The sequence below is a fragment of the Rhincodon typus genome, chromosome 18, assembly GCF_021869965.1.
Source record: "Rhincodon typus isolate 14 chromosome 18, sRhiTyp1.1, whole genome shotgun sequence".
NCBI lineage: Eukaryota > Metazoa > Chordata > Chondrichthyes > Orectolobiformes > Rhincodontidae > Rhincodon > Rhincodon typus.
Genome location: NC_063349.1, coordinates 44,964,794 through 44,982,474, shown reverse-complemented (window position 1 = coordinate 44,982,474; position 17,681 = coordinate 44,964,794). Strand labels below are relative to the sequence as shown.

General features: G+C 41.0%; 1 protein-coding gene across 1 annotated transcript in view; it reads left to right on the top strand.

Annotated features, from left to right (window-relative positions):
• Window positions 1-17,681, top strand: part of rfx4 (regulatory factor X, 4) — a 122,519-nt gene that overhangs the window by 58,136 nt on the left and 46,702 nt on the right. The window contains exons 7-10 of the mRNA XM_048607937.1: window positions 2,772-2,849; window positions 2,947-3,110; window positions 5,359-5,459; window positions 12,500-12,570. Coding sequence (XP_048463894.1) covers window positions 2,772-2,849; window positions 2,947-3,110; window positions 5,359-5,459; window positions 12,500-12,570 — 414 coding nt within the window. The remainder of the gene's footprint in view (window positions 1-2,771; window positions 2,850-2,946; window positions 3,111-5,358; window positions 5,460-12,499; window positions 12,571-17,681) is intronic.

The following is a 17,681-nucleotide window of genomic DNA, read 5'->3' as shown; positions in this document are numbered from 1 at the left end:
TCTACACCTTGTTATCTCAGATTCTCCAGCATCTGCAGTTCCTACTATCTCTGAAACACTAGCACATAGGTGAGGGTTGATCTTATGTATACTTAAAAGGGTAAAATATGTCCCTCACCATATTCTCAGTCTAAGATACTCACAGGAGAATACAGATCAGTTTGTATTACATTTCTTCCACTTGAAATTTACCTGACACCTTCAGGTGTAGCATTCCAGGCTTCCTTTCAGAAATTCATTGAATTAACATCAACAGTCATCTTTTGGTTACATCTCCTGTTTATGGAAAAGGATCATTTGTTGCAATTAAAAGTTCAATATGCCCATAGGTGATCCAGGTTTATGATCTGTGGCCATGGTGATATGTATTTAATTAATATATCATATTTATTTCAATATATTTACATACTTTAGATACCACAATACATGTGAATCAACAACAGCAGTCATTCTACAGCTTAGTTTGAATTTCTCGCCTTCAAGTATAGGTTATGACCTCTAGATCCACTGTTCTGAACAAGGTAAACCAGCTTGTAATATCCAGGCCTTTACAATTAAAAGCAGTAGTTGTGTCACATCATAATCTTCTCTTTTCCAGTGAGAATATGCTCAGTTTGCTTATTTGTTCCTCATCATCTAATGCTTCCATCCCCTCAACTGTTTGGTTGTTCTCTACATCCTTTCAATAATCTTGTTATCCTTTTTGTACTGCAGTGACCAGAACTGTATATTGACTGGGTTGCCCCAGTGTTTATTAAGTGGCATGTTTACCCCACTATTTTGGCTTAATGTTGACTATTTAATGCACTCTAATATCTGATTTGCTTCACTCACTGCAACGTTATTTTGCAATAGCCAGTCAGAATGACTAGACCGTCTCTCGTTCGCAATCCACATTATTTTCTCTCCAGTTAAGTAACTGTGCCTTATTAGACATCTTTTGTTTCCATGTAAAATATTTTGCAATATTGAATTTTATCCTGTCTAATTCCTAAATATAATGATCTCCTCTCCTTTGCTCTTGTTCAACTTTAAGGTTCATTTGTACTCTCATGGATATAGGGAGAAACTAGAATGGTTGAGAAAATGGAAGACTAGATTATGAGGAGCAAATGTAAAATCTTCATACTGCAAAGGTGAATGTTGGGCAGTGATTTGATTGCTGTTTTTAGGTTTGTAAAAGGGCTGGAAAATGTTGACTGTAACAAGCTGCTTCGCTTTCTCCAAAATAGCAGATCCATGGGATGTGGCCTGAACTTGAAGGGGAAAACTTCTGTAGAAAGACTCCGAGAAGTGTACTGATGGCACCTAAATTCTTCATGCAATGTCATTCATACAGAGATATTTTTTGCAGATAGAACATAATATGGTATGTGTGGTCTGCCCCCAAGATAGGTCCGTGACTCAGTATCTGCTGATACTTGATTCTGAGCTATTTTCTTGGCAATTTTTGCCAGTAGTTTTTTTTTATCCCTTGGCTTTCACTATCTCAAATTAAGCATGTTGGTGTTCATTCCATATATGTGTGCCAATCCACCGCCAGTACTAAAGAGATTGAAGCATGCAAATTTATTTTTCCATTTCCACTAAGGTGAGTTCATCCTTAAACTCCCCTGCTGCTGTCAGCCATTGCAAAAATTAGAATGAGACAAATTATGCTCTCTATAGCAAAAACAATAATCAAGGTTCCACAAACAATCCATATGTGGGGCTGTTGAAATAGGAGAGTTGGTCAGGGCCCTTGTATCATTTCCAGATCTTTAAAGGTGTTTGGAGATGGTATGACATACCTACATGATCATTGCAGCCTTTGAGTTTACAGTCCAGCTCAGGAACAGCCCTTTCGGCCCATGATGTTGTGTTGAACATGATGCCCAATAAAACTAATCCCTTCTGCCTGCCCTTGGTCCGTATCCCTCCATTCCTTGCATTTTTATGTGCTTGTGTAAAAGTCTTTTAAATACCAATGTCATATCTGCCTCCACCACCCCTAGCAACACGTTCCAGACTCCTACCATTCTCTGTGTAAAAGAAGAACTTGCCCCTCACATTTTTGAACTTTGCCCCTCTCACCTTAAATCCATGCCTCCTTGTATTAGACATTTGAACTCTGGGAAAAAGATTCTGACCGTCACCCCCATCCATGGATCTCATAATTTATAGACATCTATCAAGTCTCCCCTCAGCCTTTGCCACTCCAGGTAAAATAACCCAAGTTTTCCAGCCTCTCTTATAGCTCCTCTAATCCAGGCAGCACTCTGATAAACCTCTTCTGCACTCTCACTAAAGCCTGCAAAATTGAACCCAGACTTTCTGGAGGGACACTGATGATGCGCTGCAAGAATCTTTAATGCCAAAGGGTTGTTTATATCTATCCAAAGAAGTGAAGCATTTGATGGTTCAGTTTCAGATTTGAAAGTGAGCACAGCAGTTCCTTCCATTCTGCACGAGCATAGTCAAACCTGAATCATGGGTTGGAACTTGGTAACTACATCCACTGAGGTTAGGGTGTGATCTAATCATTCATGAGATGATGATCCATGATAATCGTCAGTATCCACAAGATTTTGATGTGAAAATATCCCTTGGAATTGGGAAAAAATCTGAAGAAGGGTCTGGGCCCGAGGCGTCGGCCTTCCTGCTCCTCTGGTGCTGCTTGGCCTGCTGTGTTCATCCAGCTCTACACCTTGTTATCTCAAACAATGAGGTTACATTGGTCTAAGTTTGGTATTTGTGAGTATAACCAGATTTTTCTGCCCTTTTGTTCCTAGGTTTCCACCTTCATTATGATGTATAGAACTCATTGTCAGAGAATCCTAGACACAGTGATCAGGGCAAATTTTGACGAGGTAAGCAATTCTGTTGAGCCAAACCCTTTTCTGGTGGCTACTTGCGGCTAAAACCACACTTCTAAGCTGCTTTCTTTTCCTTTTTCGTGTGAACCAGGTTCAAAGCTTCCTTCTACATTTTTGGCAAGGAATGCCCCCCCACATGCTCCCGGTGCTGGGCTCCTCCACTGTCGTGAACATTGTTGGTGTTTGTGACTCCATATTGTACAAGGCAATCTCCGGAGTTTTGATGCCCACTGTGCTGCAGGCATTACCAGACAGGTTGGTCAAAACATCCCATACCCACAACGGCATTGGATCCCAAATTGCAGACTCCAAATGGGAAAAGTTCAACACTAGCCTGGGTACACAATGGGTATTGGATCAATGGCCCTTTGTACACTCTACCAATCAGGCATTTTTCCTGTTATGCACCAATCCATTTATACCCATCCCTTATTAGCTTCCATTGAAATCAGTTGGCAGGAAAATCAGCATCTAATCACTGTCACTGCAATATGGCTGGGTCAAAATCCTGGAATTCACTTCCTAACAGCGTTGAGGATGATTCTACGTCCTAAGGACTGCAACAGTTCAAGGAGATGCCTCATCACCATTTTCTCCAGGGCAATTAGGATTGGACAATAAATCCTGGCCTTGCCAATGATGCTCATGTTCTGTGAAACAATAAAGCAAAATCCACTGCCCACCAGTGTTACGGCTGGAATAAAGTTATTTTTGTCCCAATATGTATGACCAGAATTGGGAACAATTTTGGGTAAACTCAAACGGGACTCCAGTTTACGATCATACTTTGAACTTTGTTGGTTTCTTAAGTCACAATTGGGCAAGAAAACATATATACACTTCAGTGATTTAACAAACCCTTTTCTATATACTGCAATGTCATTGTCTGGAAAGTCCATTCCCTCCAACAGACTGTATTGGTCCCAATGGAGGAACATCAATTTTTGTACCTATTGAATCTCAACAAGTGAAGGATGTGCCTCAAGATTAGTTTGTAGTTTCAAGTCCAATCCAGCCTCAAAACAATTACTTACAGATTAAATTCCTTTGTACACCAGTGATGCCTCTAGTGCTCTCCAGTTTTCAAATTTTGCTAAAGATGCAAAATAATTTGCTTAATATTAATTAAATTAATCAATTAATTAATCTACAAGATGCACTGCAATAATTCCCCAAAGCTCTTTAGACAGCATCTTCCAAATCCATGATCTCTCCCAATCAGCAGATACATAGAAACAGCACCACCTGCAAGATCCCCCTCCAAGCCACTGATCATCCTGACTTGGAAATATATTGCTGTTTCTTCATGTCACTAGGTTAAAATCCAGGAACTTACTCCCTAATAGCACTGAGTTTACTAGAGCAAATGGACTGCAGTGGTTCAAGAAAGCAGCTCACCACCACCTTCTCCAGGGCAATTCATCTTATGAAACAAATAAGATGTGTCAATCCCCTGTTCTTCAAAATAATGCCTCTTGAATCAACCTGAGAAAGAAGCTAGGGTCTCAATTTAATGTCTCATTGCAAAGAAGGCATGTGAATGGTATAGCACTCCATTGGTACTGCCTGTCCAACAGTGCATCCCTCCCTTTGTGCTGCCCCTCTGACAGAGCAGCACTCCCTTTGTGCTGCCCCTCCAACAGTTCAGTGCTTCCTCTGTTCTTCTCTGAGTGTGGCACATTCTCAGTACTGTCTCTCTGAGAGTGTTCCCTTGGTAATTCCCCTCCAATGGTGAATGCTCCCTCAGTACTGATCCTGTGATAGTGCTCCCTTGGGAGTATAACTTTGGGAGTATGAACTTAGATTTTGAGTTCAGGTCTCTGGAGCAGAATTCGAGCCTATAGTATCTGGATTCAGAAACGTTGATCAGGAGTTGACACCCCTACAACGGAAATTGTACCTAATTTTATTTCTTTCTAGATGTTTCTGAGTCAAGAGGTCAGTCATTGCAGTGCTTAAACAATTTATGTTGCTCTTCTGGCCACTAGCATCTGATTGTTCCCTTCCTATGTGGAAACACTTCACCACTAGTAAAGTTACTGGCGGTATAACTGAAATTAGGAACTGGCCACATGAGAAATCACAAATGAAAATCTGTCCATTGCCATTAGCATAGCCCAATTTGATAACAGAGTAAAGAGAGCAGAAAATTTAGGAAACACTTTGTAGGTTAGTCAGCAACTGAAAAGAGAAGAGGTGGGTGAACCATTTACCAAGTACATTAATTTGCAATATTGGTAGAAGATGTAAATAATTTGGGTTACACAAGATTCCCAGTTGCAGAAGGCCAGGTCTTTCTGTATGTGATGTTTTAGTACAGGAATTGAATTACTTTCACCTTTGCAAAGAGAAGATAATTGTTCTTTTGTGGGAAAGTGTGACATCTAGAGTGTGATGCATTGTCCCAGTACACTACAAGTGCTGTATGTATGCAAGTTGTTGTTTTTCTGAGGGAATATCCTACAAGATGTGGTTCATTCATTCCCTTTATCTGTCATTTCAGTCTGACACAGGTGATTCGTAAATTCGCTAAACAGCTGGATGAGTGGCTCAAAGTTGCACTTCATGAACTTCCTGAAAATTTAAGAAATATCAAATTCGAATGTAAGTTATAGATTAGTGTAAATATTGCCTGGGATATGCATGTATGATGCACCTAAGAAATGATGTCTGCATGACTTAACTGTGTATCATCTTCATTACAGTGGAATTTGACTGAAGCAAACAGAATACATGATAACTTTATTTTGGTCTTGATTGGCAAGAACTACACTATATACATACATTTTAAAATGCTTATGTGCTGTTGCAATTTGACCCATCCATCTCACTGTGTGGGGACAAACAAGTGCTCTTTGACCTGAAGATTATCAAAAGAATCCTCAAGAAATAAATGAGGAATTGTCTCTTACTGCCCAGACTCTGATACAGGCACATTGGGTGAACCCAAGTTATACTTCTGGCTATATGTTGCTCCCTCTTCATTGACAAGGGAGCTGTGTAGTTATCGGTGGCTCACTGAGTACTGTCCTTGGGTTCCCACTGCACGACTTTAACCTAAAAGTCAAGGCAGAGATTGTGGTGCAGTGCTGAGGGAGAGTTGCCTCTATTTTGGATCAATAAAGCATGGCAATGTTCCAGCCAGTGTTGACTTGCTAACAAATAATTCTCCCTTTTCTTCAGTGGTATATACCTGCCATGCTTACTCAATCTGGCCTATTTGTGACTCTAGGCTCATTGGAACATGGTTGACTCAACTCTTGACTCTGATGGGGATGTGATGCCTAGTGGTATTATCGCTGGACTATTAATCCAGCGATCTAAGTAATGTTCTGGGTTCGATTCTCGCCATGGCAATTCCTTTAGTAAATTTTGAACCCTTGCCCCCACAGCATTCACCTGTCCCTCTGGATCACTAGGCCAGTGATATTAAAGCTACATCACCATCACCCCAGTAATAGTAGTAAACATTTCCCTTGGAATACACGGGGGGGGAGAAATCTTGGAGAATGATTAGAGGCAGTTGCAGACGAGGACAAGCTGCTGAAAGAGGGAGGAAGGAGTGAAAGTCGTGGTGTAGGGATGATGATATTAGACAGATCAATTCAGGCTAATGCTTTCTGAATGTGCGTTCAAATCCTACAACAGATGGTGATATTTGAATAATAAACAAATGCTCATCTACTGTTGACCATTTAACCACTGTTACTATTGTAAAACACACTTGGTTCAGTAATCTACCATCCTTACCTGATCAGGATTACAAGTGACTCCAGACCCACAACAATATGGTTGGCTCCTAACTGCCCTCTGGGAATTCTTAGCCAGTGACATCCACATCCCTCCAACAATTATAGATCGTGGGTAGTCATCAGGAGCTCATGTTGAGGGTGTTTAAAGACAAATTCTGCCAATTTGCCCCAAAAGCAACAGATCAAAGAGTATTGTAGCACCCCAAAGGAAAAGGGCAGGTGAATGTCAGTCAATCAGAATGTGTTAATCTTCCCAAGTAGACAAACAGCAATTTAATCAACTGCTCAAATATAGCTGCATGGTGTGAATGGCTTAAAGACAGCAAATCCATCTTGTCACAGTTAGAACATTCCACAGGATTCTGGTAGTGCTGGCATTGAGTGAACAGGATGATATTTTTAGTTGTCAAATGATGTTGTTTCAAGAGTTTAAATATCCTGGCAGGTAGCAAGAACAGTGATAATTCACCTTGAGGAGGACAGTGACATTCTCAGTTCAATCCTCACAAACAGTCCAGACTCTGAAAACTCCGTCACAGTATGGAAAGAGAGCAGTGTGATTAGAGGGACTGACATTCAGATCTGGACTCTTCTGCTCTGGTGAAGATGTGCTAAGCATTGTTTTTATTCATTTTGTGGATGTGGGCGTTGCTGGCTGGCCAACATTTGTTGCCCTTCAGAAGGTGATAGTGAGCTGCCTTCTTGAACCGCTGTAGTCCTCCTGCTGTGGGTTGACCCACAATGTCATTAGGAAGGGAATTCCAGGATTTTGACCCAGTCACAGTGAAGGAACGGCGATATATTTCCAAGTCAGGATGGTGAGTGGCTTGGAGGGGAACTTGAAGGTGGTGGTGCTCCCATATGTCTGCTGCCCTTGTCCTTCTAGATGGAAGTGGTTGTGGGTTTGAAAGGTGCTGTCTGAGGTCATCTTTGGTGAATTTCTGCAGTGCATCTTGTAGATAGTACACACTGTTGCTATTGAGCATTGGTGGTGGAGGGAGTGGATGCTTGTGGATGTCGTGCCAATTGAGCGGGCTGCTTTGTCCTGGATGATGTAAAGCTTCTTGAGTGTTGTTGGGGCTGCACTCATCCAGGCAAGTGGGGAGTATTCCATCGCACTCCTGACTTGTGCCTTGTAGATGGTGGACAGGCTTTGAGGAGTCAGAAAGTGATTTAAATGCAGCAGTATTCCTAGCCTCTGACCTGCTCTTGTAGCCATTGTGTTTATGTAGTGAGTCCAGTTGAGCTTCTGATCACTGATAACTCCCAGGATGTTGCTAGTGGGGAATTCAGTGATGGTAACACCATTGGATGTCAAGGGTCGGTGGTTAGATTGTCTCTTATTGGTGATGATCATAGTCTGGTATTTGTGTGGCTTGAATGTTACTTGCCAATTGTCAGCCCAAGCCTGGATATTGTCCAGATCTTGTTGCATTTGGAGACGGACTGCTTCAGTGTCTGAGGAGTTGTGAATGGTGCTGAACATTGTGCAATCATCAGTGAACATCCCCAATTCTGACCTTATGATGGAGGGAAGGTCATTGATGATGCAGCTGAAGATGGTTGGGTCTAGGACATTATCCTGAGGAACTCCTGCAGTGATGTCCTGGAGCTGAGATGACTGACATCCAACAACCACGACCATCTTCCTATGTGTCAGGCATGACTCTAACCACTGGATAGTTTGCCCCCTGATACCCATTGATTCCAGTTTTGCTATGACTCCTTGATGCCACACTTGGTCAAATGCAGCCTTGATGTTAAGGGCTGTCACTCTCACCTCCCCTCTGGAATTCAGCTCTTTTGTCCATGTTTGACCCAAGGCTGTAATGAGGTCAGGAGCTGAGTGGCCCTGGCGGAACCCAAACTGGGCGTCACTGAGCAGATACTGCTGAATAGCACTGTTGATGACACCTTCCATCACTTTACTGATGATTGACAGTCCACAGATGATTGGTTGGGTTGGATCTATCCTGCTTTTTGTGTACAGGACATACTTGTGCAATTTTCCACATTACCTGGTAGATACTAGTGTTGTAACTGTACTGGAACAGCTTGGCTAGGGGAGTGCCGCGTTCTGGAGCACAAGTGTTCAGTACTATTGCCAGAATGTTATCAGGGCGTGTAGCCTTTGCAGTATCCAGTGTCTCCAACCATTTCTTGATATCACGTGGAGCGAATTGAATTGGCTGAAGACTGGTACCTGTAATGCTGGGGACCACTGGAGGAGGCCGAGATGGATCATCCACTCGGCACTTCTGGCTGAAGATTGCTGCGAATGCTTCAGCCTTATCTTTTGCACTGATGTACTGGGGTCTTTCATTATTGAGGATGAGTATATTTGTGGAGCCTCCTCCTCCAGTGAGTTGTTTAATCATCCACCACCATTTATGACTGGATGTGGCAGGACTGCGGAGCTTAGATCTGATCTGTTGGCTGTGAGATCACTTAGCTCTGTCTATCACTTGCTGCTTATGCTGTTTGGCGTGCAAGTAGTCCTGTTTGGTGGCTTCACCAGGATAACCCCTCATCTTCAGGTATGCCTGGTACTGCTCCTGGCATGGTTTCCATTTATTCATTCATTCATTCAAATATGATATATCATTGCTGAAGCTCAGGGCTCAAGTTTAATTCCTAGACTTGACATCTACGGAAGGTGTGTTCATAACATGGCCAAACAGATTGAGGGTCAACCTCCAAATCCTCCAATGGCAGCCTGTGTGTATGGGACAGGTTCCAGGTCAACCATACAATGGAGTCCGTACAATCACTGCCTGTAGCTCCAGACAGGCATGGAACTGTGTACGTTTGCATAGCAACTCAGACTGCCTGAATGAACTGTAATTCCACCACCACATTTTCACTAGAGTTCAGGGAGATGTAAGTTTGAAGTTTTTGTCATAAATTCAGTCCAAACAGAAAAATTCAAGTAAAGTGTTTTTAACGGACAGTTTGATCTGCTCCAAGTGTCTGATTGCTCCAGGTTGCTGCTGAGATTACTGAAAAATATTTTTGCCCTGGCTGGGGTAATGTAAGACACAAGGCCACAATCTGATTTGGTGTCATTTCAGACTGAGATGAGGAGAAATTACTTCACACAGAGGGTTGTGATTGTTTGGAATTTTCTACCAAAGAAAGTTGCAAATGTTCCTTGAATACATTCAAGGAAGTGATTGATGGATTTTTGGTTTCCAAGTCAATTAAGGGATACAGAAGTAGTGAGGGCAGTGGGAGTAATGATGCTCATTTAATCAGCTGGTGCAGGTACAATGGCTGAATGACTTCCTTCTGCACCGTAACAGTTCTGTGACCAGTGGGGTAGGAAATAACTTTATTGAATGATAGAACAGGTTTGAAGGGCTGAAAGGCCTACACTTGTTCTGACTGCTCCATACATCTGGAAAAGTGCATTTTGCTGAACCTTCTACTGGACAGTGGAGGCACAAATATCAAATTTTAAAACATTCAAAATTATTTTTCCACAAATAGCTCGGAAATGGAGATTAACTTCTGAAATTCCTTTTTAGGTGAGGTGGATGATTGTGGTGTAATAGTTATGTCTCTGGTTTATGAATCAAGACCAAAGCTAATGTTCTTAGGACATGGGTTCAAGACCCAACATAACAACTGATGGGAAATAATGAATATGGAATGTTAAACCAAAATCATCACAACTTGTTGAAAAACACTATTTGGTTCACTAATGTCCTTTAGCAAAGGAAATCTGCCATCCTTGCCTGGTCTGGCCTACATATCACTTCAGAATCATGATGCTGTCTCTTAACTACCCTCTGAAATGGGCTAGTAAGCCACTCAGTGTAAGGCCAATTAGGGATGGACAACAAATGTCAATCTTTCCAGCCACACCCACATCCCATGAAGGAATAATTTTAAACCAAAGAAGGTTTCCATATGTTTGTAAAACAAATGGCATTAGGACTAAACATAGTCAGTAGCCAAAATGGTTTCTTTTCTCCACAAGAATTTGTTGGTAATACTTCACAGGCCCTGAAGCCTGATTTGTCTATGGAAGCTGAGAGGAGTTTTGAAACTGGAGGCTGAGAGGGGTGGAATGACCATGAAAGGTGAAGCAGGGGTCACGGGGTCAGGGGACAAAATTGCTGAAGGATAACTGGAAGAAATACATTGAGACTTTAATTCACTTAAAATCTATTAACCTAAGCAGAGTTTAAATTGAGGCCATAATGTGGGAAAATGTACATATTTGTAATTTTATATTGTCAAGCAAAGAAAAATTACTGCACTGATTGAACTAAGTCAGAAAATATGAATGAGGTTGAAGGGATTGTCAACATCCTAGAAACCTGTCTGATTCTCAATCTATTGAAATTAATGGGATAAATATTAGTTGTTTCTATGAAGGGTGAGTGATCAACTGGTCACCATGTTTACTGGGTAGTGGGATTGAAAATTAGTGGTGATTCTGGTTGTAACTAATGATCACCTACGTTGAAATAATGCAGATTATTGATTTGTAATGTGCCCCTTCTGAACTAGTGAAAAACACAAGAATAGTGGGCAGAGGTAGGCCATTCACCTCCTCAAGTCCTCTTTGCTGTTCGATTATACTGTGCCTGATCTGATTGTGGCCTTAGCTCCACTTTTTCTGTCAGCAGCACAAACCCCTCCCACCCCTTCACTGTACTTTCCTGTCATTCCCCTTTGAGTCCCTTGACCATCAAAAATCTATTTGAACCTTGAATAAATTCAAGGACCCATTTCCCCCTGCTTTCATGAGAGGAGAATTCCACAGGTTAATAATCCTCTGAGAGAAAAGATTTCTCCTCATCTCCGTTTTAAATGGGAGACTCCTAACTCTTAAACTACTTCCACTAGTTCTAAACCCCGCCCCTTCAAAGGGAAACATCATTTCAGCACCCACCCTTGTCAAGTCTGCTCAGGATGTTATATGTTTCAATAAGATCTCCTCTCATTCATCTAAACTCCAGTGGATGCAGGCTCTATCTGCTAAATCTTTCCAGGTAAACTAATCCTTCCTTCCCAAGAGTCAGTCAAGTGAATATTCTATGAACTGCCTTTAATTCCACTATATTCTTAAGCAAGGTATCCAGAACTGTACACAGTACTCCAGCTGAGGTCCTAACAAGGCCCTGCATGGTTTTATTCATAAAGAAGATGAGGGTGTCATTGGCTAAGCCAGTTTTTATTCCCAACAGTAATTACCAAGAGGGCAGTTAAGAGTGAACCATATTGCTGTGAATCTAGAGTCACATATAGGCCAGACTAGGTAAGGATTTCCTTCCCTAAAGGATGTTAATGAACCAGATGGGTTTTTATGACAATAGACAGTGGTTACATGGTCATCATGAGACTAGATATTTTATGAATTAAAACTTCATCCATGCCCCTAGAACATTAGACTGGAATTCTTGGTTGATTTTGGGCCACTGCCTCCATTTGCAGCAGATATTTACTTTTATGCTTGATTCCCTTAGCAAAAAATTCCAAGATTCCACTTACCTCATGTGTACTAGCTTTTTGTGATTCACACATTCTGTACCTTGGAGTTCTGCAATCTCTCTCTATTCACATACTATACTGCTTAGTATTTAACATGTAAACCTAGGTCACGTTTGGTAAAACAGAAGAGGTGAAGTCTGAAAAGGGTAAAAGTGCCCTATTTCTCTTAGCCCTGGGTGACACTGTTGGGTATGTATCAGTGCTGGGTGATCACTGGAGGCAAATTGATCATTTTAGTTTGCTGCATATTTAGAGGCTGGTAACTAAGGAGCTATTTTGAGATGTTTCAGCACGTGTAGGTCAGAAGGAATGACAAATAGTTTGATCCATTGAAATTTTACATGCTTTAATTTGTCAGTTATCTGAAAACTTTTCTTGTTCTCCTTTTAGTGGCAAGAAGATTTTCGCAGGTTCTCAGACGTCAGACCTCATTAAATCACCTCTGTCAGGTAAATCGATCAGTTGGGTAATGAGTGCACCTTGACACTTCACATGACTGGCTGAACCGCTGTCCATTTCCAACATTTCTCATTTTTAACATTGAATTCTTTTAGTATTAGTAATTAAGACATTTTCAAATGAACAATTTTATTGCAGGTTGTGTAGGGCATTTTAGGTTACATCAGGTGTAACTCATCCACTCATACGGTCTCTCATCAACAATCTATATCCTTGACAAATCTTTATTGAAAATTCTATACCCAGCCCCCGCCAGTGTGTCAGATTTTTTGTAAGATATTTCACATTTATTTCGATGTGGGCATTGCTGGCAATGCCAGTGTTATTGCTCATTCCCGGTTGCCCTTGACAACATGCCCTTGCAGGATCACTTTAGAAGATAATTCAGATTCAACCACACGGGTGCAGATTTGAAACCAAATATACATCCACACTGCCCAACAAGGGCACATTTCCTTCCCTAAAGGATACTCATGAGCCCATTGGGATTTTACAATCTTCCGATAGCTTCAAGATCACTCTAACTGACAGCAGCTTCCCATTTCCAGATTTTAAAAAAAATTTCAATTGAAACTCATGAGGGGACTCAAACCCAGTTCTCTGGATTATTGTTCCAGGCCTCTACATTACCCTTCAGTAACACAGCCGCTCCACTTCTCTCTGTGGCTATGCCGTATCATACCTTTGCACCATGCTCCAGCTCGTAAGTACTGCCACACATGCTCCACTTTCCCACCCTGGTCGCCTTTGCATCCAACCCTTTCTTCAGTCTGTGCATTGTTGCACAGATTTTAGCTATTTTGGCTCTAGACTTAAAGAATGTCCTCGCTTTCCTCGTCCATCTTTACTAACTTCCTTGCTTCCTTGAAGACCCTCCTCACAATCTTCATTTTGGTTGCAGAAAACTTCCCCAGAGGTACATAGATTGTACAGCATAGCAACATTCCATTTGGACCAATCCATCTAGGTACCCTTTCCACCCGTGTCATTCGCACCGTAGCAGCATATCCTCCTGTACCTTTCTCACTCATATGTACTTAATGGGAAACTACATCTGCCTCATTTGCCTCTGTCACTTTCTGTGGTATCGAATTTGTAAGTAAAGTCACCATAGTGTTACAGGACCATAGGGCTACTCTCTCTCTTTCGTTAGAGAGACGACTGGTGATGATTTAACTTGAGGGTCACCTTGGGTGAGGGGAGAGTTTAGAAGGACAGCCCTTCATGGTAAGTTCAGCTGGTGCAGGAATTGAACCTATGCTGTTGGCATCGCTCTGCGTGGCAAACCAGCCATTCACATTGCACCAAAGAAGTTTGTCCTGATTCTCATATTAAATGTACTAGTGACTACCTTACATTTATAGCCTCTAGTTTCGGAGACCACAACCTCAAAAAAAAAGAAACATTTTCTCCATGTCAACCACACCAGGTTCTTTCATAATTTTAAAGTTTTAGTTTGCCAGAAGACAGAGAGCCAACCTGTTTAATCAGTTCCACACCATTGTTCAAAGCCTTGGCCTGGCTCTGTAAATCACTTTTGAACTGTCTAAAATGTTAAAAATACTCTCAACAGGAAAACTGCATATTATCGGACATGGCGTGCTGTCTCGATATTTATATCTGTTTTAGAATTCATTTTAAAAACATGAGATGATCTCAAGAATTTAAGAAAGCCAGTTGATCAAAACAAACCCAGAAGAAAAGTGATATAAAGAGAGTAAGTAGAGTTATAGAGTTTAAAAAGATGGTTTAGTGTAAATTGAAAAACAGTCCTATTAAAAATGAGTTAAAATATCCACACAGCAATGAGAACAATGCAATAAAACAGAAAGCTGAAGGCAGTTATGCATTGGGAGGAACCATTGTATGGTTGTATTAAGACATGAACACACAAAAAAATTAGAGTTGGGAATTAAAATTGGAGAATTTAATATATATTTAGAACATAGAGAGAAGGTTAGAAGGGAGGGTATGTGGCTGTACTTATTAGGACTAATAAGACAGTAGAAAAAGTGACACAGCTATCAGTAACACAACACAGAATACATACAGATGTTTGTCTCATATCTTCACATGCATCTCTTTTCTGGGGAAGTGCTGGAAGGATAAGCAGGCAGATTGTCAACCTGTCGAACTGTGTCATGTACATGCCTTTCATGGCTAACATGCGTGACTACCCAAGACCCTCTGACTCAGCTGTAGGGCTGTTTCCTGGTGATCCTCAAGGCTTCCAGGAATTGAGGTAACAGGTAGTCTCTGTGGCGCAATTGGTTGGTGCATTTGGCTGTTAACCAAAAGGTTGGTAGTTTGAGCCCACCCAGGGATGGGTCATTGTTTAGGGTGGCACGGTGGCTCAGTGGTTAGCACTGCTGCCTCACAGTGCCAGGGACCTGGGTTTGATTCCAGCCTTGGGCAACTGGCTGTGTGGAGTTTGCACGTTCTCCCCTTGTCTGTGTGGGTTTCTGCCGGGTGCTCCAGTTTCCTCCCACAGTCCAAAGATGTGCAGGCTAGGTGGATTGGCCATGCTAAACTGCCCATTGTGTCCAGAGATGTGCAGGCTAGGTGGATTAGCCATGCTAAACTGCCCATTGTGTCCAGAGATGTGCAGGCTAGGTGATTAGCCATGGGAAATGTACTGTTACAGGGATGGTTTGGGGGTGGGTCTGGGTCTGCTGTTTGGAGGGTCAATGTGGACTCATTGGGCTGAATGACCTGTTTCCACACTGTAGGGATTCTATGATAGTATGAATATATAGAATCTATAGACCACTGAATAGTGAAAGCGGGTGGAGAAAGACAGATGCAGGTAGGGAATTCAATAAAAAAAAGGAATAATAATCAAGGGGGAGGGTTAGGAGAATTTCAACTAACTTGATATTATTTGGACAGGAGAGATATGTAGAAGGGATGATACAATTGAGTGTCTACTGTGTGTAGGAGACTCCTTTCTAACCCAATATATAAAAAAAATTGTAAGGAGTGAAATGACATTGCATCTGGTCATGGAAAATGAGCCAAAGCAGAAAAGGAAACTAAATACTCTGGAACATCTATGTAGTTGTGACCATGCTATAATATATTTTAAGGTGATGATGAAAATGGATTAATAAATTGATGAAGATTTATTTTAAGTGGCTGAGAATAGAACTTGAGAAAAGAGAATGGGTAACAATATTGATATATAATGATGTAGCTCAACAGTGGAAAATATTTTCCAACAGTGTTCACAGGGTGAAATAAAATATATTCTGTTAAAAGGAAAGAACAAACTAAATATGAGTAAGACTCCAGAGATGAATAAAGAGATAAAGTAACAAACAAGGATTAGGATATGTACACAGCCAACAGAGTGCAGGATAAGAAGGAGATGAAGAAATAATGAGAGGATTTACAAAGTAATTAGACAAAATGAAATATAAAATTAAATTATAAAAGAACACCAAACAAAATAGTAAAATGTTTTGCGGAATTCAACAGAAATAAAGGAAGCCTGTGATGGGAATAGGACCAAAAAGGGAAAAACAGGATAATATTGCAAAAACTAGTGGTGTGCCACAGCGGTCAGTGCTGGGGCCACAATTATTTCTAATATTTATTATTGACTTGTATGACGAAAGTGAGCGTACTATATCCAAGTTTGCAGATGACACAAAATGAGGTGGGAAGGCAAGTGGAGACGATGAGAAAGAGTCAGTAGAGGGATGCAAACAGGTAAGTGAGTGGACAAAAAGGACAGATGGAATCTAAAGTGGGGAAATGTGAGTTTATACACTTTGCCAGGAAGATTAGATAAACTGAATAATATTTAAACGGAGAAAGACTGCAGAAGCTGGAACATTGGGATTTGGAAGTCCTTGTCCATGAATTACAAACCAACTAACATCCAAATTCAGTGAGTAAAAGGAAGGCCCAGGATTGTTGGCATTTTTTTCACGGGGAATGGACTATAAAAGTAGGGACTATCTTATAAGGAGAGGTCTGTATTTGCAGGAATGTAGAAGAATGACAGCTTACTTTATTAAAACATACGGCATTCTCAGGCGGCCTTACAGGGTAGATGCAGGAAGGTTGTTTCCCCATATGGGAGAGTCTATACCAGAGGGCATAGTCTCAGAATAAAGGGTCACAAATCTAAGACAAATGAGGAGGAATTTCTTTTCTCGGAGGGTAGTGACCCTGTGGAATTCTTTACCACAGAGGGCTGTTGAAGCTGCGTCATTAAGTACTTTCAAGACTGGGAGAAACAGATTTCTAATTAGTACGGGGAATCAAGGGTTATGGGGAAAAGGCAAGAAAGTGGAGTCAAGGATTATCAGATCAGCCAGGATCTCATTGAATGATAGAACAGACTCATTTAGCTGAATGGCCAACTTGTACTCCTATGCCTTTTTGTCTCATGGTATTAGAGTTAAAGACAGATGACAGAGTTATCAATAGAAGTAATAAAATAATTATCTGCTGGGGAAATGGACAGGTTGACGCATCATTGAATGTGAGATTAGCAATGAGAAAAGGGCATTTAAAATAAGAGGGAAACAGGGAATTAAATAAACTCAGGATGAAACCCCTGGGGCCAGATGAATTGCATCCATGTATTTTGAAAGAATCTAGAGAGGAGATAGCAGAGATCTTACAACACATCTTTAATAATTCATTAGTGGAAGGTGTACTGTTAGCAGACTGGTGGATCGCTAATATAGTTCCTGTATTTAAGAATGGGAAAGAACATGTCCAGAGAATTATAGCTTATCATCATTGATAGAAAAAGAAATGAAATTCTTATTAAATGAGAAAAGAACATCCAGAAACAAAAATATAATCGTGAATAATCAGCATAGATTTGGAAAGGAGAAATCTTGGTTGACCAACCTTACTGAATTTATTAAGTGTTAACAGAGACAGTCAACAATAGTAAATTAATCAATATAAATTATTTGGATTTTCAACAGGCCTTCTAGAACGTGACTCATCATAAACAAATGACAAAGGTTTGGGAATGTCAATTGAGTGGATACCTATCAGAATAGATTGCTAGCTGGCTTCAATGCAGAAAACAGATAGTGAGAGTAATGGAGGTAGTAGGAAATGCCGATGCTGGAGAATCTGAGATAAC